This window comes from Triturus cristatus, chromosome 10, assembly GCF_964204655.1.
Source record: "Triturus cristatus chromosome 10, aTriCri1.1, whole genome shotgun sequence".
NCBI lineage: Eukaryota > Metazoa > Chordata > Amphibia > Caudata > Salamandridae > Triturus > Triturus cristatus.
In genome coordinates this window covers 358,031,927-358,057,959 of record NC_140593.1, presented here as the reverse complement: position 1 = coordinate 358,057,959, position 26,033 = coordinate 358,031,927, and the positions used below count along the sequence as shown (strand labels likewise).

The 26,033-nt window shown below is 43.7% G+C and overlaps 1 protein-coding gene across 2 annotated transcripts in view; it reads left to right on the top strand.

Annotated features, from left to right (window-relative positions):
• Positions 1-26,033, top strand: part of MYRIP (myosin VIIA and Rab interacting protein) — a 1,544,915-nt gene that overhangs the window by 1,189,614 nt on the left and 329,268 nt on the right. For both annotated transcript variants that reach the window (XM_085631574.1, XM_085631575.1), the window contains exon 9: positions 7,617-7,794. In XM_085631574.1, the coding sequence (XP_085487700.1) occupies positions 7,617-7,794 (178 nt within the window). The remainder of the gene's footprint in view (positions 1-7,616; positions 7,795-26,033) is intronic.

The following is a 26,033-nucleotide window of genomic DNA, read 5'->3' as shown; positions in this document are numbered from 1 at the left end:
TTTTGACTGTGGTTTGAAGGGACTTCCGGGATTGATTTGTTCTTCTCCTACACGTCTTGTGGACGGTGGAATCAGTGTAGTCAGATTTCCTTCATCTGCCAGGTCCTGCAGTACGGCTAAAGTTTCCACATCACTCGCTGTCAGATTGTCTTCTCTCCATATGCCACATACGTTTCTGTCCAGAGTGATGCGTTCCTTTCCTTTAAAGAACTTGAGCAGTTTAACTTTTCTGCAAAATTTGAAAACATCGATTTTTGTTTGTGTGTACTCTGACGTTTTCATAGGGCAGAAGCTCAGACCCAATTGTAATGTTTCCTCTTCTGCTTTACTCAATTTCCTTGATGTGAGGTTCACAACGGTAAGAGTTTCCGTATTTATCTCTTGTTCCATTGTTTTCTGCTCCGAGTTACTCTCGGCGATGCGCTGCTGCTGCTTGCGCCACCCTCCTCTCCTCGTCCTACGTTTGCTTTTCTTTGTCTCTGTTGCGACTTCTCTGGTGGCTTGCCTCTTCCTCCTTTGTTCCACGTTTCCCTGATTACCTGGAATTCCTCTAAAAAAGGTGCCGATGTGGGGCCAGCACTGTGTGTTGGTTTTGAGGTTCTGCATTCTCTCAATCCTTCGTCCTCACTTTGATCTGTGACTTCAGACTCCGAGGTCTCCCTATGTTCCACAGCCAGTTTGCTTTTGTCGGTTAATAACTGCTTTCTTGATTGCTCATATCTTTTTGCAAATGTCAAGATGCGGCCTTGTGAATAGTCTCGCTCGTCTCTTTCGAATTTGTCCTGTTTCCGTTGTTTGATCTTTTGTTCGTAGACTTTCAGACGCTTTTTCATATCCTCACGTAATTCATTTTGTTTGTTGGTATCGGTATTTTCAGTAATGCGTTTTTCCAATTCCTCGATCTCCAACAGAATTTGCTCTCTGTCGCTCCAAGCAAATTTAATGAGGATGATTAGCATCCCTTTTGATGATTCCGCCGTATGTTGTGCCCATTCCTCCAACAGTAACGGGTTTGGATTTTCATACGCGGGGACCGTGTAGATTCTGAGTCCCCGCGGGATCCTCCCAACTTCAATATAATTTTGAAGTGAGGTTACCTCCCACCACTTGCGGGTTTCCCTTTCGTATAGTTTCTCTAGTTGGGAAAATTGGTTTTTAAGGAGGTTGCTGCCATTGGCTGTTGTGCGTGTATTTCCGCTATCTCCTTCGCTACTTTGCGAGTCTTTGTTTCTTGAAAATTTCTGTGGCTGCCTCGCGTCAGGCCTCTTCATCGAACATATTATTAAAGCTTGTATTTGCTTTTATGTGTGTTGCGTTCTTTCGATCTGCCGAGAAAGTTCAAAAGCTCAACTGAGCGTCCTCAGAACACATTTAATGTTGTCCCGCGCTTTGAGTCAATTTCCTCTTTGAAGCGCCAGCTGCTGCGTTTCCGATACAGCTTCTACGGACTCGATGATACAATGTTGCAACTTACAGTTCTCGGCGGTGAAGGGAATCGTTTATCATGCTCTCACTCCGTCTTGGTCCCTGCACTCGCGATCGGGTGCTTTCATGCACGGTGACAGAAACCGTGCGGATTCCAAATCCCCAGCTCGCGGCAAAAATACCAGCACTCGTAAGAACGTACCTTTCAGATATTTATTCGAAAGGTTAACACACACACTAGACGCGTTTCGGCTTGCCGCCTTTGTCAATAGAGGCCGGCGCCAGTTTCTCACAGATTTAAATATCATTGCATTGTGAGACATCAACAAGGGACACCTACACTTGCTTCAGTGAAGGTGTCATCCATCTTTGAATGGGTTAGTTATATGCATTATGCCTTATATAAACATAGCTATTTTGCCCTGGATGGGCTAAATCAAATTGCAAAGTGTAAAGAACATAATATAGTCATTAAATGCATGAAAAACAGAAAACATTACATTAGTGCATAATGTGGTTTATGCCTGATAAGATGCATACTGTGTTTTATGCCTAATGTTTTAGGATGATGCCTAATGTGAGTTATGCAAAAGTGTCTGTGCCAGTAGTTACTGGTTGTTTCATTATTTACTTCTTCTGAAGGTTATGACAGCGGCCCGATTGGCCCTGTCCTGTATATAATCCCCTGTACATTAAGACCTGGTGCCAGTTGGCACAGTGTATATGTGTGATTATGATTCAAATGTGTTTTGGATAATACAAAGGCTATTTTATTTTATATAACCTTGTGTGGAGTTTCTTTTGTAGTGTGCCTAGTGTGTTGCTGCTGTGTGTGTGTGTGTTGCACAAATGCTTTATACATTGCCTCTGGGATAAGCCTGACTGCTCGTGCCAAGCTACCAAGGGGGTGAGCAGGGGTTATCTTCAGTGTGTAACTCCCTTATCCTGACTAGATTGGTGGTTTCTGCTTGGCTTAGGCGCTTTCCCTACCCAACCAGAAATCCCATTTTATATATATATATATTCCAGGATACTGGGAGTACTCTGACCCACTGCACCCGCATTTGGAAACAGCGCCGCTGCAGCCAGCAGTCCGTGAAATGCACGGAGGAACCAAGGGCCACTCTATCCAAGGTGCCAGGTCTGTCTTAATGTGGACACATGCGGTTGAGGTGTTTACGGGACACAGCGGGAAGTTTTGACTCTGCAGCTGAGTTGGCCATTTCATCTGCACCACGTTCCTAATCTTGTCCAGGACCCAGAGATGGATATAGGGAATCGAGAGGAGAACCTCACCCGGCATGTTGTGAGAGGTGCATGCTGGGATCGGAAGTCTGCAGATGCAGCTCCAGCATCTTGTGAGACTCTGATCAGGCCCACCAGGACAACCACAAATGGTAGAACAAGTGGGAGTATATTTCCAGTGAACTGGCGGGAAACTCTGTTGCTAGCAGGCATTTGAAAAAGTCATTCAAGACGAAACACGTCATGCCGGTGCATCTTTGAGAATAAACCACTTACCTCGATCCCCGTTGTGTCCCTCCGATTCTTCCTTCAGTTTGAATCCATTGTGGCATATATATATATATATATATATATATATATATATATATATATATATATATATATATATATATATATATTTATAAATTCGTTCCATTTTCATATGTATTTGGCTGTCTGAGTAGACACCTCTCTGTATCCATTCCAGCCCTCACTCACCCAGTTTTCTAATCATGGCCCCACTCATTTAACCAGTAATGTGCACACTCATTTATTGATAAACTCAATTACCCATGCATTCATCTATCTATATATTCATTCATCCATTAATTTATTCATGCATTTATTTACTGATTTGTCCACCCATACACTGGTTACTTCATCCAAACATTACTTCTTCGACTCATTCACACATTCACTAATTTGCCATCCCCACCAGACACAAAAATTCACTGATCCATAAAGAAGCATTTCCAATATAGCCAGATAGTCCTCATAGATCATATAAAACTAGAAGATTTCTATACAGTTGTTATTCAAATCATATATTTCAGTTCTAACCAAATAATAGGTTTACAGATTAAAGATACTGCAATTAAATCGCACAATTTTCTGTTGAAAAAGTAGAAAGGTTTTGACTTTTATAGAACTCTGGAGGAATTCAAGAAGTACACCTGGACATATGCTACTGAAAGGTTGCCAGTGATAATCACATGTGTAGCCATATATGCATAGGTAGTAGCAGGAGTAGTAGTGTTATAAATGTGTTTAAGATGGGACACTAACAGCAAAGGTTTTCTGAGTACCCACACTTCTGTGTTTTTGGATTCACACCAGCTTGTACATATGGACCTGGCAAAATCCCCCCCATCCCTGAATGTTTCAATCAAGCACAGGATTTTACCTTCATAAGTGCATATATTTGTGAACCTAATTTGCATTTTGGAGAGCAAATAGGTTTGTGAGAAGCAAGCCACTGTTCTCAGATCAACACACAAGCACATACTTTATTTGTCTGGGTTACTAGTTAAAATGTATTCACTCTCAGTTTTAGTTTAATGTCTTTCTTATTCATTTTCTGTAGCCTACCCATTAATTTAGTATGAGTTGTTACGTACACTGAACTGTAGCATTGGATGTAACGTATCACTGTTGCTGCACCAGGGTGTTTGGTGTCTTAGTATAAATAATAACAGCACGTGTGAACATATTCCGCTTTGGCCATAGCTATTGCCTGTGCCTCCAATTAAATACAGTTATCAGGAACTCTACTCTTATTTCAACAGCACTGGACCCATGGTCTCTCCCGGAATGCTGTGAACAGTTGAAAGGAAGTCGCTGGTCCTGGTGGTACTCAAGCAACAGAATTGCTGATTTGTTTCCATTAAGTACCAAAAAGAGGGGTTCTGCATCCAAACAAGGATCTGTGCCAGGCACTTAGTTTTGCCCTTTATAGTGCCCTTAAAACTATAGTGTATGTTTGTAGAGCTGTTGGCTCTAAATTATACTGTGGTACACTTTGTCAGCTTCCTGCTCCTTCACATCTAATACTCACCGATCATACTTTAGAATTTATGATCCTTCATAGTCGTGAAGGCTGAATTTCTCTTTCAACTTGGGCCATTTTTACTTGGATATCCAATCTCGACGGGTAGTACACAGGTTTCACCAAACTAAAGTATCAATGCTACCTATTTAAGACTGTCCGTTGCCTACCCTAGTTTAAGCAAACTTTAATAGCATTGAAACCGACTCATGCTACCTTCCACAAAGCCCTATTTAAAGACTAGAAACACATCAGGCACACAGCCAGAAAGCAAGACACTGAAAACTATCATTGCTCTTTTACACCATCAGAAAATCATTGCAAAATTTTGTATCGCATTGCCAATCAATACCCTAGAAACTCTGCAGTGATGCCAACATTATCATTCTTCGAAGGTTTTGCAAATTGAAAGTATTTTTGTGGCAGTCTTTATTGACATTCTTCTCTCAACCAAATTTCCACATGACCTCCCACTCCAGTTACACTTTCATTTTCTACTGCATCATAAACTTGCATATTGATAACATTTTACAGTAAGTAGGCCCCCTTTAGGCATTAGTCGTGGCCTTTCAGACAAAGACTTTGGAAACATGTTAACACTTGCCATGTTGCAAACATCACAAATGCTTTCTTAATCACTGAACACATGGTCACACCCTTAAAATAACTGTATCTAAAGGAAAACAAACAAGTGCAACAATGTGTCAGTTGAATGAACTAGCACTACATTCCTTTATCTATTCTAAGACAAGTAATTATATGCACTTTTCAATAAGTAACTATGCTGTCCTGGCAGGGGTGACATGGGCAACTTCTAGAGATAATACAGTGAACGGAATAAGGTCATGCTGTCATGACATACGAATATACATATTGTTAGAAATTGGTTGGTTGTTGTCTAGGGAATTAGCCTAAGTCAGGCAGCAACCACAATCCTAGTCAGGATAAGAGACAGCAATCCCCAAATTAACCCGAGCTCGCCCCCTGGTAGCTTGGCACAGAGAAGTCAGGCTTAGCATGAAGGCAAAGTGTAAAGTTTTTATGCAATACTAAAAACAGTGAAAACTGTGAAAACACCACACAAAGAGATCCCACAACAGTTTATAAAAATAGACAGCATTTTTTATAAATTATTTGACACCAAAACGACAAAAATCAAATAGGTAGAACCGGAGATATTGATTTTAGAAGAAATAAGTGGAAATAGCGCCAAAAAGCATGACGCACCAACTAGAGATATCTGGTCGTGCTGCACTAGTTCAAAGTCAAAAGTTCAGGCTGACTGCGATGCAGCGTAGGCCAGATTGGGCTTGCTGAGCAAAAGTACCTTAGTCCGGGCTGCGTCAACATCGAAGATCCTGTTAACAGAAAGGCAGGGAGTGCAAAGGGGGCAATGAACGGATGTTGATCCATGCATTTAACGGCAATTCGCTGGTCCCGGCCGTGCAACAACGGTGATGCATCGGCTCTGATGCAGAGTTTCCGGTTTGACGTTGATGCCATCGTCGACGGGGATGCAAGGACTTTACTTGAAGAGTGTCGCACTGTGATCGTTTAGAAGGTGGAGCGGAGTCTCTGAGCCACACAAAATCAGCGATGCGTCGGTTCTGGTCCTCGCAATAGGGGCACTGCGCTGGTCCAATCCACGCAGTGTCGCAGATGCGTCAGTGCTGGCCACAAAATGACGGCTATGTGCAGGTTCTGTCTCTGCAGCGGCCATTATGTGTTGTTTCTGTTAAGCAAGCACCTTAGACCCACTTCCAAGGGTTCAGGACTAGGGTGGCAATACTTGCAGGGTAGACTCACAGATGGCATAGTCCAGGTGCAGAAGCAGAGTAGTTGGAAGTCTGTTAGACTTCAGATTAGGAGGCTAGCCAACTAGCCCTTGGAGGCACTGTGGGTTCTGGGGTTCAAGTGATGCAGATCCAGTACTTCTCACCCAGACTAGAAGGGCAGAAGGCAGCAGTATAAAACAGCAAGAAAGCAGTCCTTTCAGAGCAGCAGTCTAGAAGAGTGGCAGTCCTTCAGTAGCACACCAGTCCTTCTTCATAGCAGAGTATCCTCAGACGATGAAGTGTACTGCAGGGCTGGGGTCTGATGTCCAGTTCTTATACCCAGTGATGCTTTTGAAGTGGAGGTGATTTTAAAGAAGGGTCTGTGGAGTGCATAGAGGTCCTCCCTTTCTGCCCTGGCTACAGACTTGCTGCAGAAGGGTATACAGCCCTTTGTGTAGGTATAAAACAAAGTATATTGAGTTGTAAGTATGAGGCTGCGCACAGCTCCTCCCTCCCATCCTCCAAGGATGACCCATCAAGTCACACCTAAGCTCCTATTGTGTATGGCTGTCTAGGGTGAATACACAAAGTCCAGCTGTCACCCTCCCCAGACATATATCAGAGACAGGCTGCAGGCATATTTATCTTTACATAATCATTACAAGTCCATTGGTACTTAACATGACAGATGCACTCCCTCTCAATTAGGAATTACAGCTTATTAAATGTAATAAATAATCCCCAATGTTATCCAATGTGAGGGGTGGGCCTCTCAGTAGCAAAAAACGAATGTGGGAGTTTTTCACTTCCAGTACATGAATTTTTTTAAAGTGCATGTCCTTACCTTTTACTCACACAGCACCCTTCTTAATGGGCCACCCAGGGCATACCTTATGGGTGACATATGTAATAGAAGGGAAGTTTAAAGCATGGCAAGGGTGTTTAAATGCCAAGTGGATATGGCAGTGTGACACTGCATTCAGGCTGCAATGGCAGGCCTACGACATGTTTTAAGGTGATATTTAAGTGGGTGGCACAATGAGGGCTGCAGGCCCACTGGTAGCATTTAATTTACAGGCCCTGGGTATATGGTATACCACTCTACAAGGGTCTTACAAGTATATTAAATATGCCAAGCAGGAGTAAACCAATTATACCATGTTTTAGGTAGAAAGCACATGTTCTTTAGCACTGGTCAGCAGTGATAAAGTGCAGAAAGTCCTAAAGTCAACAAAAATGAACTCAGCAAAAAGTAGAAGGCAAAATTTTGCCCTTGACCTTGCAGAAAGGGCTATTTGCAAAACAGATCTTTCATCTTCATCTCAAGAGGTCCAAATAGTTAACCGCCTTGTGTTTTATTCACACAGAGGTCCCAGTCTGCACTGTCACTAACCAGTGATGACACTCCAAGCAAAGACCTGGATATAAAGGCTACATTACCAGAGAGGATGCGGCGGCAACAGAAAGGCCGTATGAGAAATCAAAAGGAGCTCAGACCACCTTCATTGCCCAGCTGGAAGAGTGTGGACCGATTGGAAGGCTCAAGTAAGTACAATTATAGTTAACATTAAGCTAACTCAACGTAAACTATTAAATACCAATAAAATATGTTTTTGTGCAGAGAATTATGAATTGTAAGGATATATACACCGATACAAATTAAATTGTTAGTCCTGTCATTAAAAGTCACATGGACCCGTTGGTTTTTGCTTATTTCCATGTTCAACAAAAATGTCTGAACACTGTAACAAGTATGTTGAACCTATATTTTAAGCAGGTTACTCTACTCTGTTTTCACAAGTCACAGTGACTGTAAGGGTGAACACATCACATTGAAAAGAGCCTCCCAGATCCTCTGGTCACTGAAGCAGTAGCAGAGACCTCCCCTTTCCTCTTTCTATAGCATAAACTCTGTAAACGCAGGCTTCCCGGTCCCAGCATAGTTTCAGTGTTCCTTTGCTGCTTTGAACAGTGCTCCATTACTCCCCACATGTGTTTGTGCTGTAGAGAAAACAATCCATACATATTAAGCCTATGCATAAGCACAAATACTTGTGTTGATGTCATTTTTACTTTTTGGTGGGATTAACAAAGTCAGTAAATGTAATCACCTACCATATCATTTTATCAATCCTAAACTGCCCCAGTAAAATCCAATCAAGCTGTTTGAGACTAAGGACAAGAATAAAGCAACAAGAGGCTACTGAAGCAACAGTGGGATGAAGCAGGGCACATTCTTTCTCCATATCAAAAGACAGCTATGATTTGTATTTTCCCTTTTTTAAAATAAATAACATTGGACTCAGGCCAGCAGGCAAAGATAATGAGCTAAAGTCCCCGTCAACTGCCAGGCCCTCTGGTGGGACACGCACCCTCTGAAAGTTCAAGGAGGGAGGCAAGCGTGGCCTGTGGCAGATGAGACCGCTGAAAGATTATTGTTAATATTATTATAATTAAAAGAAACTTGTAGAGCGTGAAGCTACCCGAAAGGGTCTCTCGGCACTAAAGCAGACAGCGAGCAGGGGAGCATAAACACGAAAGCAGAAGCCACGAAGCTCAGTCAGGGCAATTGAAGAGCAGAGCCTGTAGTATTCTGATGTAATGGTTTCTCTCCTATGTTATCCTGTTCCCTAGCTGCTCAGCCTGTGTGAGTGTTCTGAGTGGAATGTTGGTGTGTGGGCTATGTGTGGAATGCCTGTGTGACTGGATGAGCGATGACAGTTGGTGGGAGGGACTGAGCAGAGAGCAGGCTCCTCCTGGTGGGGCTGTTGATATGAGCATACAGGCTGCCTTACAGGACTTGTATAGTTGTTAATGATGACCTGTCTACTTACCTGAATAAACCTACTTGGATTACAATTTACCAGCGTGTCATCATTACTACATTAATGTTGGCGACGAGTTGAAGACGTCCCCACGCTCTTCAGTTGGTACAAGTGGACTTCAAAGACATCAAGATGCCTTCTACAACATTTTTGGAAGAAACTACAACAGGGAAGGGATGACAGGCGCAAGCAACAGGAACAAGATTCTACAAAAAACAGAGTCGCAAGAGGCCACACAAGTATTTCTCTTTAAAGACATTGTGCTACTAAGGAATCAGATGAAACAGGTACAACGACAGCGCGCAGTGCAGCCCCACCGGTGTCCATCACATCGGACAGCCCCTACCCAAGCATGATGTACTCTCTTCATCTGGCACACTATGACAAGAACTGCAACTTCATGGGAAGTAAGCATTATCATTTTAGACTTACTTCATGTCATTTCTATTATGAACGATGCGCAGTTTGAGTTTTTTAAGTACATTTGGAGTTACACTTTGGGACATGGTGTGTTTTGCCTACAACAAGTATTGGCATCAATTTAGTCTTCTGAAAATCAGTTTGTCCCTTTTGATTTGGACTTGCCAGTGTTTGATTGTAGGTAAAGGGGATGCACTGTCTAAATAGGTAGGCAAAAAAACAATTGTCATTTTGAGATCTACACGAAGCCCGGGTGTGTTTTGGTGTTTTTTTAAGACACATCAGGTGAAGAGCACGAGCGTTTCTGTGATTTAAAGGTCAAAAAACTCTATTTTTGAATGTGTATTCATTGGCCTTCTCCAGTGGAAAATTGAATTGGCCCAAGACTTTCATTGTATTTTTGAATGCGTGTTCACTGAATCGTGATATGTTCAGATGGTTTACTGGCACAGAAAGACTCCCTCGGATGTGCCCCACAGACTTTCATCTGTTTTTGTCTGTTACATGGGATTTTTTTTTACTTTGACAATTAGTGACTGTGGCGATTTTTCTCATAGACTTTTTGCTTCCTATGGGCTTGTTATTTTGAAATTCAGAGATGAGGACTTTTCTGCTGCCGGAGCTCGACATTTTTGATGCGACATTACTTGTATTTTAAGTTAATTTTCTTCTCTTAGACCCCTCGTTGTTGTAGGCAGTTTAACTGCCATTGTGCCATTTTAAACTGTACACGAGCCGGCTGTGGTGCGTGTCTTACCTGCTCCACGACGGTCGCATGCACGATCTCCACGATCTGTCCTGACTTCACAGTTGATCCTCACAAGTCACGCTTCTCACAGACGTTTTTCAGTAGGAACGTGCCTGGAGCCATCCAGCGGGCATCTATTCAACGTGCTGCCATCTTCTCTTTCCTGATTCTGTCACCGTGTCCCAACACTGAGGTGATGTTCGTTTTATTTATCGCCACGCAGCGCTCTCAATGAGGTCTTCAACTTTCATGGTTTTGAGGAGACATCGTTCAGGTGTTTGGGTATAGATATTCCTCGATGTGAGCCATGGTGACTTTTGGTGTTTGGCGACAATGTTAGCAGCTTTAAAGCAGATGGCTGATGTTTTTGGAAGAGATATGTCCAGTTATCCATATTTTGCTGGACTCTTCACGCAAGCATCGGACTTTTGGTGTTCACTGTTGCTATGGACATTCTTTTGGAAATAACAGTTACACGCTTTCATTCATACTGGTGTGTTAGATTGTTCGATAGTTTGTTGAATAATAAAAAATGTAATGTTATGTAGAATCTGCAACTCGGGTGAGAGGACGCTCACCGGTGAAGCTAGTTGTATTCTGCGCAAAGCAGTATGTTGTTTGTTTATGCATAAAAATTGTTATCCCCAAGCCTCCAATTTCTATATTTAGAGTGGGTGTAACGGTCCATACAGTATATTGCAAATTTGACTTGTTTTTTCCTATTTCTGTGTCCATTCATTTGGGATGGGATTGGGTTTTATTCCCATATCCTCACTTTAAAACACAGTACCCTTACAGGAGGGTTGTTGTCTTTTGCCATTTCCAAATGTTGTATCCTTTACATTGGGATAGGAATGGGTTTATTTCCATATTCACACTTTGTAGTACCGTACCCTTACAAGAGTGTGGGTTTAGGGTTTGATTCCCTTTCATGCTTGGAATGGGGATAGTCCCATGTCCATACATTACGTCACTGTACCCTTACATGAGGGTTATCTTACAGGGTTTTGTTGTTGCAAGGTTTGTTCCTTGTGTGCGAAAGACACCTTGTGCAGCACGATCAATTTTGTTTGTTGCAGGGGTATGGCCCCTGTGTGCTTAAGACACCTTGTGCTGCACGTTTTTTTTTGTGCAGGGTTTAGTCCTTGTGTGCCTCCTTACACGGAGAGCTTTTACGTTTCTCAAAGGTTGTCCCCTGTTAATGGTGGGGGCAGGACGTTGGGTTTTAGTCCCTTTAGTCCACATGACTTGTCTCTAGATTGAGAGCACATACTTAACATATTTGTCCCTTGTTTAGTTGGGGGCAGGATATTGGGTCTTAGTCCCTTTGGTCCTCATTACTAGTCTCCTTCACGGAGAACTTACATTTTGACATTTATTTTTATTATTTGAGGAGGGGATGGGTATTCTGTATCCATCTTTCCTTCTTGTCTCTAGTTCCTTACCCTCTTGTGATGCGGTATTCCCGTCATCCCTGGGTCTGGGCTTTTTGATTCTTATTGCTGTATTTATATGTTTATAGTTTAATGCATTAGTTGTGTTCTTTCTTATGTTCCAAAGGGAAGAGGTAATTTAGTATTCTGATATAATGGTTTCTCTCCTGTGTTATCCTGTTCACTAGCTGCTCAGCCTGTGTGAGTGTTCTGAGGGGAATGTTGGTGTGTGGGCTATGTGTGGAATACCTGTGTGACTGGATGAGTGATGACAGTTGGTGAGAGGGGCTGAGCAGCTAGCAGGCTGCTCCTGGTGGGGCTGTTGATATGAGCATACAGGCTGCCTTACAGGACTTATATAGCTGTTAATGATGACCTGTCTACTTACCTGAATAAACCTACTTGGATTACAATTTACCAGCGTGTCATCATTACTACAGAGTCTTTATGTTCTTACAGTACGTAAGCAGAGAGTGGCAGTTCCTACGTGCTCTAGGAAGGGAGTTGCAGGGTGTTGGGCCTAAGTATGAAAAGGTGCGGCCCTTCATGCAGGCTAGGCGAAATCTGGGCATGGTACATGGTCGGGTGGGCACATAGGGTGACACCAGACCTTGAATATATGAAGGGGCGAGGCCTTGTATAGCTCAAAACATATAACATAAGGCCTTGAATTTAATGCACTTATAGACCTCAAGCCAATGTAGTTTGTGGAGCAAAGGAGAGGCAGAAACATATCTGGGCAGCTGAAAAAGAAGATGGACGGCCGTGTTCTGAATGATCTGCAAGCTGTACATCACAGATTTATCAGCGCCCAGATACAGAACATTCTGTAGTCCAATCTGGACGTTACCAGGGCCTGCAAGACCATTCTTTGGGTATTCAAAGGAATCAGCCAAAGGATTTTCTTAAGCCATTTGAGAATGGAAAAACAGGAGGCTGTGAGTTTGGAAACATGTGGCTTAAGTGAAAGGTCCTTATCAATAATTAAGCCAAGATTCTTAACTTTATTCCCCGGCATGTGTAGGGGTCCCAAAGAGACAGGCCTGTGGTTAACTCCCCAAAGTTCGGGATTGTTGCCCAGAATCATGACTTCTGTTTTATTTCCATTAAGCTTTAAGGTATTTCTGTTCATCCAGCGGGCGACATTAGTCAAACCTTGCCTGAGTGGGGAAGGATCTAAGTTCTGAGCATTCAATAATGAGAAAATAATCTGGGAATCATCCCCATAAGAGAACATGGTGAGAACAGAGTCCTCAATCACATCCATCAGAGGGTGAATGTAAATGTTAAAAAGCAGGGGACTCAAAATGGAGCCCTGCGGGACCCCAGAGGTCAGTGAGAGGGTTTTGGGAGAGTTATTAGCTGAAGAGACCTGGAAAGTACGATCTTTCAAAAAAGAGGACATCCACCTCAGGGCCAGGTCCACAATGCCCAGCGCCTCTAGTATGTCCAGCAGGATAGGATGTAGAACTGTGATGAAAGCCGCACTTAAATCCAAAAGGATAAGGGCGGCCGTCCCACCGGAGTCGAGTTCTTACCTAAGGAGTTTAGTGACTCTGAGCAGGGCAGATTCCGTACTATGGACAGCCGTGAAGCCAGACAGACAGATGAAGCAGTTTACAAGAAGTGGTGAAGGAGGAAAGTTGGGTATTGACATGCTTTTCTAGGATCTTAGAAAAAGTAGGAAGATAGGAGATAGGCCAGAGGTTTGACCAACAGAGAGTGTCATGGTCATCCTTCTTGAGTAGAGGGAGCACTACGGCATGCTTCCAGTTCTGGGAAACTTGGCCCATATTCAAGGAGGAGTTGAGGAGATCAAGAATTACTGTGAAGGCAGCATCGTCAATCAGTCTGAATTTAGACAAGGGAAGGGGATCTAGCAGAGAGCCAGACTTGATGGTATCCAATAAGGTATGCAATAATGCTAAATCCAAAGATGGCCAGGCCTTGATTTCCAGGGGTTCTTCTGGCTTGTCATTAGACTTGTGGACAAGAGAGTTCAAATCCGGATGACCAAGCGCTTAGGTGGCAGAGAAATGAGGACTTACTAGAATGGGAGCATCTGCTTCTAATTTCCGGTGGATTAACTCTACTTTGTTTAAGAAAAAGATGGCTAGGTAAAGGGAGGGAGGCAGAGTAAAGGTGCTAGCTGCCGAGAGTTCATTCACCACTCTAAACAGCATCTTGTGGCAGTGTTGGGCGTTGGTAATCTTCTCTGTGTAGTAGGATGCCTGAACAAATTTGCAGGAGGCATGATATTTTTTCAAGGCATCAGCATACTCTGCCTTGGTCTCAAGTGCATATGGCCTCCTTCAGCTCCTTTCTAAGGTTTTGCAATGTTGTTTTTCGTGTTGGAGAGCTTCATTAAACCACATGGCAGGAGGAAGTATTCTGTGTTGCGTTATGGGTGTTAAAGGCAAAGTTGCGTCGGTAGCATCCCTAAGCCATTGTTGCACAGCGATTTGATCAGCATCAGGATTGAAGTTGAGGGTAGGAATTGTGTTAAGGAGTTGATTATTAAGCTCAGACATGTCCAACTTAGCCCAGTGTCTGTTCATAAATTGCGGTTGCGGAGTAATAAGAGAACAGGGGACTAAGATCTTAAACGGTATTGCATAATGATCGGTCCAACCAAGTTGGAGTGGAGGATCAACGAAAAGGGTGGAGAGATTCAAGAAAATGGCGTCTAGGAGGTGGCCCACAATATGGGTTGGCAGCAGAATTAAGAAGGGAAAGATTCAGTGAGCTCAAATCATCTATGAGGGACAAGGCTAGTTTGTTCTTGGAATCCTCAAGATGTAGATTGTTGTCACCATGCAAAGTAAAATTGGCTGCCTGTAAAGCATGTGGAGCCAGATATTCGGGTAATGCTGAACATCAATTGCTAGAAGGCCCAGGAGGACAGTAAATAAGAGCCCCTGAGAGGGTAAATTTCGGAGAAAAGAAAAGGGAAATAAGTAAAGCTTCACCATTAGGAATTTGTAGATCCTTGATATTACATTTGTAGTCCTTTTTGTAAATAATAGCAATGCCTCCTCCTGTTCTATGTGATCTATTTATCCCCAGAAGGGCAAAATTAGTGGGAAGAGCATAGAAAATATCAGGTGAGGAGCCTTTGTGGAGCCATGTGTGTGTTAGAAAGAGCACATCAGGGTCAGCATCAAGGAGAAAATTAAATAAATGTACCTGATTCTTCGGGAGGGAGTAGTAGTTTAGGCTAATGCACCTAAGATTTTTAGGCTGGAGAAGGTCAGACTGGCCATTAGCAATAGGCTGAAAAGCAGCCTCCTTAGCAGGGGAGGCTAAAACAGATTTAGGTAAGGGATTACCAATCCATTCAAACTGACAATAAGTACAGTGAAATGGTTGATCCTCTGGATTAAGAGCCTGACAAAGAGCATTCAGTGTGGGCCTTAGGCTATAAAGGGCCAGTGAACTGTAAGCTATAGGAGCTAGTTGAAAAAGACCAAGGTTTCTGGCACCAGCTGTACGCGGACGGGCGTAGATGGGCTTACATTAGGTGCGCCCACTGCTCGTCCACTCCTGCATCAAATTAAATAAGGTGAGCGAGGGAAAGTCTAGAGCACTCACCAGTCGAGGAAGTGCTGGGGTGGAAGTGAAGTCAAACAGCACTAAAGCCGCGGCAGACCTGGGCAAGAGGAGAATAAGAGGACCCAAAAGAGAGGAGCCCTGTAGAGTTTGGTGCCAAACTTTGTGGGATGCAGTGCCAACCTCTGAAGGAGACGGCTTTCATGTTCTAGATCTACTCTTAAACCCCAGGTTAATGTCTCCTTTAGTCAGCATGAAAGCGTGGAGGGAAGGAAAATCGTTAACCAATAAATCATTACAGTTCCAATTAACTATGACTCCCCAGAATCACAGACTCTCGAATAAGTTGTATTAGTTTATTACAAAGCCAAGAACAGTTGGACATACAAGCACCTCAAAATGAGGGTGTAGAAATACATTGGAACTAATACAAAGCCGAACCTACGGGTGAAATTAAGACGGTGCAGCATGCACAGAATAAACAGTTCAAGAATCAGGATACAGAAGATTATGACACCAACGTCGAGATTCCCCTTCATTGGAGGTTTGTAGGTATAAAACATTAATCTGTTCCTACTCTACCACTAATGTGACATCCCTACTTAATATTTCCCAAGGCACATTCCAGAAAGGTGTCCGCCCATGAATTCTTCCTTAGAAGTCTCTTCACGTTTGGGTCAAGTAGCATAACGCCACAGAGCTCATTATAAGATGCTTTCTCTCTCTTAAGACAAAAGCCGAAGACCCTGGACACTGTCCCTGAAATATATACTTCACTCTGTAAGAGTATCCCAAGATGCATTGTGACATCACATCATCCAGACAGGCCACCTCCTTGTAGGTAACTTTCCACACGGTAGCGATGCTCCCAGGCCTTGGCGAGATGACCTTGATTCTTAGGTTTACTCCAATGAGAAAGTACAACAGTTCTTTATTATCAGTATCACCTTTCAATGCATCCTCTCCTCCCTAAGCCTAATTCCTAAAACAAAGACATTATTCTAGCTAACAAGGATACATTTCTCCACCTGCAACAGAAACATGAGAAAGAACAAATCCAACATCCACATGAAATGTACTAGTAAGTAAAACGCGAGAGCTTCCAGGGGAAAAATATAATTCAGGCCTACAGAAATCGGTCAATATAAGAAACGGCAGAAGGCCTCATAAGTTACACATGAAAAATTAACTTTATTACTGAGCACATCGAAGTTAACACGTTACATAAGCCCATCAATTGTGTGAGTACTTATCAGCGACATGTACGAATTCTGCACAATAATGTTATTGTCTAACCTCATGTAGTTGCAACTTCAAGTTCTTCACGTTTACATTGAAAATATCCCAAACACTTCACTTTTCACGTTATCACAGTTTACGTTCTACTGGCTTAAGTTAATGAAATAAAGGATTATATGTAGGTGCAGACTACCCATGACAATAATGCACCTCTACAAATGAAAGAGCAAAATCTGCGCTCTAACAGCCCCCTCCTGATGACAAGTGTCATCACACCCACATTACAACTCCCTGTAGAAAGAACTGACCTAAACAGACGTTGTAGCCAGTCACCCCTGTTGAAATATATCTAAGCTGTTGAGAGTCTCATAGTGACTGTCCTGCATTGTCTCCAGTCTCTTCTCTTGTTCTCTAAGAGAATTCTCAGCTTGACTCGACTGATACCACTTATAAGCCTTCACTGTTCCCATCAACAAGATGACACAAACCACAACTATTACTATAGGTTTCAAGATATAGCCAATAATTCCCTTTACAAGGCTCGCTAACCAACTTGTAACTTTCCCAAATCCTTTTCCAACCTTGTCCCAAACCCCCTTGGTTGCCAAATCATGCATCTCATGGTGTATCTTAGTAATGCTACTTATATACTTCCTCAGATCCGTACTATGGTCTGTGATATAAGTACAGCACTGTTGAACCCTCAGCATTTTACAGACTCCGCCCTCTTTTGCCAATAACACGTCTAAAGCAAGACTGTTTTGCATCATGATAGCTCTTATCAAGACCATCTCTCCATCTATGAGTAACAATGACTGAGCTGTGTTGACCGACAAATTATCTACTATAGTTGACAACCTTCTAATCTTGACATCATATAAAACTACTCCCAAACTGGGTATCATTTATCCAAACACATCCTCCTCCAATCTCTCCTGCACTGGTGCCACATCTCTCTCTATGTGAAGACTTCCCTGCCAAACTCTTCAAATCCTCCACATGGTATATCTCAGGAAACACTACAGTGACATAACATGTACCATACCAATTGTTCAGCAATTGGACAGAAGCATTTCTCCCACACACAAAATACACATTCAGCACCACTTGCACTGCACCTTGAATCAACTTCTTTGAAGGAGCATCAATGGTGAAGATGTAGTCACACACACTCTGTCCCACAAATATGGTGTCATAATATGTCTGTACTTCTCTGATGCAAAGCATTCCTCTCTGTTCCCAATATAAAGCTATTGCACCATAATTTCCCTTAACCTTGTGAGCTAACTCTTCCTGGGTCCCTTCAATTTTCTCTTTTCTATTGATAAATGTAACCATTAATGACCTATGTCTATCTTCTACATGATCTACAAATGTATTTTCTATGTCAGTTAGCATGTATGTCAAGTTATTTCTATGTGCATAACCTGTGTCTAATGTAACAGTAGGTATGAAATACTTTGCCATTCTCTCTTCTTGTTTGTAATAGTCGTATTTGTTCAGATGCTTGTTGTTAAGCTGGAACTTCTGAAAGCACCATGTCATAGTTCGAGAAATAGTACTCATAATTTCCTTTTCCACATAAAATGCTAAGCAACAAACTACAAGTAATACCATATGTCAAAGGCAGGTGATGATATCTAATACCCACCTCAACAGAGACAGGTAATTGCAAGCACATATAACAATCCCTCACATCAATGGTATTCACGTACTAATACAATAATTTCGCATAAGCTTTCAACGTATAATCACCCTTGGACAAATCTATGTGCAATAAGCAACTAGTCTGCTCTATCAAAGCACTGTCAGCTCCTAAAATACCCTCTTTTGTGCTCGAAGTGGTAGGTGTGGATGTCTCATGTACCCCCACTCCCCGAACTCCAGCTTCATGTGAATTTACAGTGAACGTAATGATGACTACAGCTATCACTAAAATCACTCCTTCAATAAGTGTACCTATTATCAGTCAGTCAGTCAAATAACTTTTAATTGTTAAAACTATACAAGATTAAAAATTCTTGTTCAAGCAATGGGCGGGGATTTAATTTGTGAGATTTATAAAAGTTAAAAAGAAAAAGAGCTCATAAAATACATTTAAAACCTTTGATCCATTATGCATGCCAGAATCTGTCCAGACCAAAAACTACCACCCTACGGGTGTCAGGGGCTAGGATTCTCAGTACCTCGAGATAATGGCCTGGAGCAATTAGTTTACACAGCAGAACAATCCACTTGCTCCTCAAAGTTCTGTAGTGGGAGCAAAAAAATAATAAGTGGACTATTGATTTGGAGCTAGCCTTGCACGCTGGGCATTGATCGTCGGAGGTGGTCTTGCTACACCACTTTTTGCAGAACAGTTTAGTGGGCAGAATTTAAAAACTAAATTGAATAAATAGTTTACGTGCCAGTGGTGGAACATTTTCTTCGATAGTTTACTCATGAAAGGGGACGAATTTAAAACTTATAAAATCCTGAGTCAATGTACCCACTGGTTAGGCCACCATGATAGTACCCCAGTATATCTCCTTGACCCTACATTTTGGAATGTGGGACAGTTTTTCAGAAGTAGACCAATACACCTCCATCCCAAGTCTCTCTAGTAGATTTTTCAAGGAGCTAAATAATGGAATGAAGTTAACCTGGGGTCGCTTCAGGAGATCAATTACCACTGCCCTGTAGGGGTAGAGCTCATTAACCGACCACAAGCGGTGCCAAAACATTAGCTGCTTATAGGCAAGCTTGTAAACTAGTAGTTTTTGGCCCAATATCCCAAAACATAGAAGCTAAAGAGGTACTACTAGGAAAGTTTAAAAGAGATAGAAGAAAGCGGTTTTCTACAAAGGAGATCGAAGAAAGCAGTGTTATACAAAGGTGAGAGAGTTTATATTCCCAGTACCCCGCAATTCAGCCACGTAGCGAGCCCCTCCCCCCCAATATTTTAGTATTCTAAATGTCCAGTGCTGGGGCCACTTTCCTGGAAACTGTATTTATATGAATTTTCCTTAAATGAGCAGTTTGCTGGATTAGTGACAACTGGGATTTTTCAATGTGTGATACCCAATTTAACTTAGGGGTTAAATGAATACCCAGATAAACAAATGCAGAAATTTGCTCTGGAGGGGTACTTCCTACATACATGGGCGTTTTAGATGGTTTGGCGTTCCCCTTAGAGAAGATCATATATTTTGTTTTGGCCTCATTTAGTACTAAGCCGTACTCCTTACAGAAACCAGTAAAATCATTCAGTAGTTGTTGCAATCCAAGAGGGGATTTAGAGATTAATAGGATGTCGTCCCCAGAGAGAAGGGCTGGGGCTCTTTTCTCCCCTACTTTCGGAGCATCACATCCGTCCCTGTCTAGATAATCTACCATCCCATTTATAAAGAGGGAGAATAACGTGCACGCCAAAACGCACCCTTGTCTCACTCAACATTTAACGGGGAATTGCTTAGTGAGTTGATTATTTTCCCCAAACCTAACTTGGGCTGTATGTGAGGATTGCAACCAAATTAAAATTTCTAGTAATTATAAGGCATGCCCATTTCTGCCACCACTCTCCACAACTTGGCTCTTGGTACTAGATCGAATGCAATGCGTAAATCCACAAAAGCAACATATAACTTGCCCCCTCTGACACTGACCTCCTTCCAGTAGATACACATAAAACGTAAGACCTGTTCCAATGTGCTGATGTTAGCATGGAAGCCTGCTTGGAAGTCGCTCAGAATATGAGACTCTGATATCCACTCCTGGAACCGTAGCTGCACCTGCTTGCATAACATTTTCTGCAATGAGTCGATTAAGCTTATAGGTCTATAACTGGCTAGGTTGGCTCTGTTGCCCTTCTTGAAAATAGGGATTATTTTCGTTATACTCCACGAGGGGGAAATATTCATGCCTGCTGCAATGGCATTTGTTATCATGTTAATATAAGGAACCCAGACAGTTAAATCCTCTTTGTACAGGTCACTTGGGAATTCGGTCAGGTCCGGGTGCTCTAGCTGGGATGCTAGAGTGAATTGCCACCCGGGTTTCTTCCATGGAGAACACCAGGTCCTCCATATCATCATACGAGTTTCCCCCCAAGCTCCAAATGAAGCCTCTGCCTCAGTCCTACCTAGCGCGTAGAGAACCCCAAAGTGGGACACCCACTCCTCTGGCTGGACCGTAAACTGCAATTTTGGCTTCCTACCATTTAAACAATGAGCTGCTTGTTTACAGAAGGTTTTGGAGTCTTTAGTTGTTAACGCCTTTTGTAGAGAGGACCAAAGTGAGCTCACCCATTTCTTCTTTTCTATCTCTAGTGCTTTCCTGTGCCGTTTTCTACAAGCCACCACATCCGAGTGGTCATTAGCTTTTGCTGCCTGAACAAGGAAAGCCTTGGTTTTCCTGCAATCCTCGTTGTACCAGCCTGTCTGGCGTTCTTGCTTAGGCTGGATCCAACTATACTCCGATTTCTGGTCCTTTAACGGATTTGCCAATAGATCCCTAATCCCATTGAATAGAATTTCATGCCGAGTAATCAGTTTCTCATCTATCGTATCTTTGGGGAGTTTTGACATCTCTTCCACATCCTGGTATAATTCATCTTTTACTATTTCCAGTACTGATATCATCAACCAATGGCCAAAGACTAAGAGCAACCAGACCATAATCAATCTGACTGGCATAGCCAGGTCTATTAAAAGTTAACTCCCCTTTTTGATCTGCTTTTGTTCTCCAATTTGTGGCTCTCAGGTCGTGTTGCAATGTAAGGATCAACACCTGGCTACCTTTCTTTATCCACCTGACGGAAGGAAATCCATCTGTGGGATCTGCCACACATTGTCCCACTCCTCGGTCAGGTCTCGGGGGAGGGAGGGGGGCGGTCAGGGCATAAGGTTCAAACGTATAGTTAAAAAACCCCGCTACCAGAACTGGGGCACTTTCGATGGATTCAGATAATACCTGATCTAGAACTTTGATAGTGTTGGTGTCTTCAGGTCCTCAAACAACTCTGTTGTAAACATTATAGATCCTGATTTTCAAATCGCTACGTGATTCCATGTCTATAGCTAAGATATCAAGGAATCTATGTAGACCAACTTTATTTTTAGGCCAAGAGCAATTTTGACCCAGATCGCAAGGCCTCCAGATGGTCTCCCTTTCTCTTTCCTTGTAGCATTTAGTCCATATGTGTAAAACCCACTCCTATGGGGGGTGTGCAGACTCCACGTTTTTTGGAAAGGTATCTCATCGTGTGATCCCACAAAAGTACCTCAGTCACGTTCGGCTAATAGTTTGGTAATCCCTGCCACATTCCAGACCAGAACTCTTAGATGTCTGGGATCGGCATTGGTGCGATTAATACTACTCACAACAGATAATCCCCCTTGCTCAGTATTGTGGAGACCGCTAGCCCCCTTGTCTCCCAGGGCCAATATCAGGTGAGCGCAATTTTCCCTAGCATTTACAGTGTCAGGAAATGTCTTTACGCAGTCAGACACCTGAAAGGACGATGGACATCTTCCCCCTTAGCTCTCTCCTGTTCTTTATTTTAAGTCCCTGAGAGGAGCACGAAATGTAGAAACAGACGGTCCCTTTAAGTTCGACCGTTCTCCAGATGACATCATGCCCCACGTCACATGCTTTCACCAGGGAGGTCTATCCAATCGCGGCAGTATTTGAGGCTAAGGAGGAAACTGAAGAGCACGCTGCTCTGCCGTGGAGACGCCTCAGAGAAGGAGAAGAAGGCAAACAGGAACCTGACATTTACATGGCGGCGCCACCCCACTCATTCCGCAGACCAACGGAGGCAGAGGCTGGAGATACCGAGGGATCTCCAAGGAACTGGAGACACCGCTGCGAAAGAGACCCACAGAGGGACCCAGAGAAACCGGACCGACCACAGGAGAGGAAGCCGGACCCATTCCGGTACCGCGAAGATGCCAGCCACGTACCTGGAGGTGCATGGCTTCCTGCGGTACGTGCAAGGGTATGGGGGTGATTTAATAGAAACGCTCATCTCAGGGTAGAGGGAGGATACCGCTAACCCCTGGGCTTTTTTTTTTATTTACTTGTTCTCGGGAACACATGGTGACGGTACGGGTGCATATCCCTCACCCCCCTCCCCATTAAAGAATCACTTTATAGAGAAGAGGATCCATCCTAAAACATTCATTTTTTTTCTTTCCTTGTTTTATTTTTACCATTATAGTCCTTTGACTGACTGACATCGCCTACCTGACGCTAAGGCAAAGAGGCGGAAAGACCTGAGACGAAAAATCCTGCCACACCCTGAAGTAAAAGGAGCAGATGAAAGGACTATTTTTTTTGTTTACCGGATCTGGTTTGCCTCAATAAAACTTCTTGAGCTTATCTCTCCTTCTCTGGCCTCCTTGTTTTTAATCCACATACAGGCAGCCCCATCCCTATGGGTGCATGTGCTGGTGACCCGGTATGATTTGGATGAGAGGGAGTTACATATTCGTCTAGGGGTAGCAAAGGTAGCAATCCTCCTCTCTGCAGTCATACCTGAGGTCCTGCTCCACACATTTTAGTTGGAGGCCCCCCTTCTCATTATAGACCTGGGTGGCCTTAATAGCTCTTTGTCTATCCCATCTGGTGGTCTATATCTAATTGTAATGGAGGTTTTAGCAGTGGAGATGGTGCGAGAATCAATTGACATTAAACCATCAACAGCGGCCACACAAAGGAACAAAACTTTGATAATATCCATTGGTGAACCCGGAACCGTTACTCATTCAGCATGCTTGATATCGTCTCTTATGATTGAGTAGCAGTGCCGGGTGTGCCTAAACCAGTAGATAACCTTATTTTTTAGTGAGTTGCAGTCTTCGTCAACATCCTTTGAAATTTTGGGTACTTCTGTCAGATATACTACTGAGCTAGTGTCCTGGGGCTGGGTTCTAGAATAAACTCCATCCAACCCCAGACACAGTAGGTCGCCCTTCTAGTTGAACGGTTTAACCCTCAACTGTCACCGCCACCTCCCCCTTCCTTGGAATATACACTGGGGAACCATCAGCTTATTGAATACGGATTGCTTCCAAAGTCGTTTTTCAGGCAGATAGGGCGTTTTGGGATGGTCCAGGGGGTGTAATGGATCGCATTTAACATAGGAAAGTCAAATCTTCCTCCTTCCACCCCTGATGACCCCAGACATAAAGATGCTGGGCTCTTAGTGAAGGTTATTGGGAGGTCAAAGCCAGCCTCCAGGGCAGCCATTGTCGCTCTTACCCCTCCCTGATAGTTCTTTAACTTCCATCCTCAAAAGGGCTACCTCATCTCTCAGGGACTCAATGGTTGTTTTTAAAGTCTGCAATATTCCAACCAATATGTTTTTTCCGTCATCTTGACCAACCATACCACCCACAAATTCTCCATTAGCCCTCGCTGTAAGGACCTCAAATCTATTGTGACACTCTATTTGGGGTACATACACCTCCTCACTAGGATCCTGCGAATCGCAGGTGGGTGTGGTTGAATTTAATTGAGGCGTAGGGCCAGGGCAACTACTTCTAGCAGTCTTTCCTTTCTGAGGATTCTTAAACATCAGAGGATTTTGTATGGCCAACTTTTTTATGGGAGGATGCATGGAAGGTGATTTCTGCAGTGTTTCTTGTTTGGTGTCAGAACTGGTAGAATTTACTAATTGGGATGGAGAGAAAAGAGTTTCTGAACAAGCTATTTCATGGCATTCCGTTGGAAGGGACTCAATCCTATCCATTTAATCGTGGCAGACAGCATCTGTACACCTCTTTTTAAAGAGGAGCGCGCCATGGGCTTTGTCCTGGCCTTTCCTTTTGCCGATAGCTTTATAGACCCTCCGGGGACACCACTTATTACACCAAAGGGAAAATTAGAGGTGAGTAGATGGGAAAGAGAGAAAAGGAAGTGATACACTTCCAATATGTACCCACTAGACACAGTAAACACAATATCACAATAACTCAATGCGTGCCCTCGTAGTACTTGTGTCCTCCCTCAACAAGTTGCTCTGTTGCTCCACAGGTGTCAATTTCCACTCATATCAACAGCAGGAGCGGGTAATTTGGAACAAAGGTTGAATGGGGAATAGGGAACAGTCAGTCAGCAGCTAATTCTACGAGAATAAAACAGTAACTTGTTAATACTCTACTCTTCGAGGTAGTGGGCAAGAAGAAAAAGCTCCATGACAGCCAAAGGGTGTGGCCCTGCCCTGCCTCTTCCTGGCTCTGACGGGCGCAGACACGCCTGCTCATGGTCCCGTCTTCGCCTGGGCTCGCACTGCGGGTGCCCAGCCGATCGATATATGCGCCTCCAGGTGCAAACAGCAGGCGTGTGGTGTGTGGTGGCAGCGACTGCCAATAAGGATGCCAGGGCTTGTGGTTTTGCGGTCCTGCCTCTCTCCCCAGCACAGGTACTGGCTCCCAAGCTGCGGGGGCCCAGCCGATAGATATATGTGCCTCCTGGTGCAAACAGCAGGCGTGTGGCATGTGATGGTGGCGACAGCCACGAAGGATGCTGGGGCTTGTGGTTTTGCGGTCCTGCCCTCTCCCCAGCACAGGTACGGGCTCCCGCGCTGCGGAGGCCCCACCGATAAATATACGAGCCTCCGGGTGCAAACAGCAGGCATGTGGCATGTGGTGGTTGCAACAGCCACCAAGGATGCCGGGGCTTGTGGTTTTACGGTCCTGTCCCTCTCCCCAGCACAGGTACGGGCTCCCTATTATACATTTGTGCTTTAGGTTCGAATTTCAAGACTCCATTTTCAACTGAATTTGGATTGTGACTGTAAGAGGATCAATGCAAACTCTCTTTCTCTGCCTCTCACTGTTGCACAACAAAGTTCATATGCAGTTTCTTCAAATCGTGGAAACAGTTCTCTGTTCATGACACAATTTTTTTCACAGCTTTGGAAGAATTCCCTAGCCCTCTTTCTTCTTCTATGGAAAAGTCCCTAATTTTATTTTTCTTCCACTCTGGCCTAGGTTATCTTCCTTTTGAGCAAAAGGGTTCTTTATTTACAGTTCAAAGATCAATTTACATCCTTTATAAGATCAGAGCCAATTTCTTCAATCAATCAGAGTATTTGTAAAGCACGCTACTTACCCGTGAGGCTCTCAAGGCGCTGAGGGTGGGGAGGGTGGGGTGCCGCTACTGCTCGAAGAGCCAGGTCTTGAGGAGTCTTCTGAATGCGAGTAGGTCTTGGGTCTGCCGTAGGTGGGTAGGGAGGGTGTTCCAGGTTTTGGCGGCGAGGTAGGAGAAGGATCTGCCGCCAGAGGTTGTTCGTTGGATGTGGGGGACATCGGCGAGGGCGAGGCTGGCGGAGCGGAGCTGGCGGGTGGGGGTGTAGAAGCTGAGTCTGGTGTTCAGGTAGGCTGGTCCGGCATTGTGGAGTGCTTTGTGTGTATGGGTGAGGAGCTTGAAGGTGATCCTCTTGTTGACGGGTAGCCAGTGTAGGTCTCTCAGGTGGGGCGTGATGTAGCTGCGGCGGGGGACATTGACGATTAGTCTGGCTGAGGCGTTTTGGATGCGCTGTAGTCGTCGTAGGTGTTTGGCTGGGATTCCTGCGTAGAGTGCGTT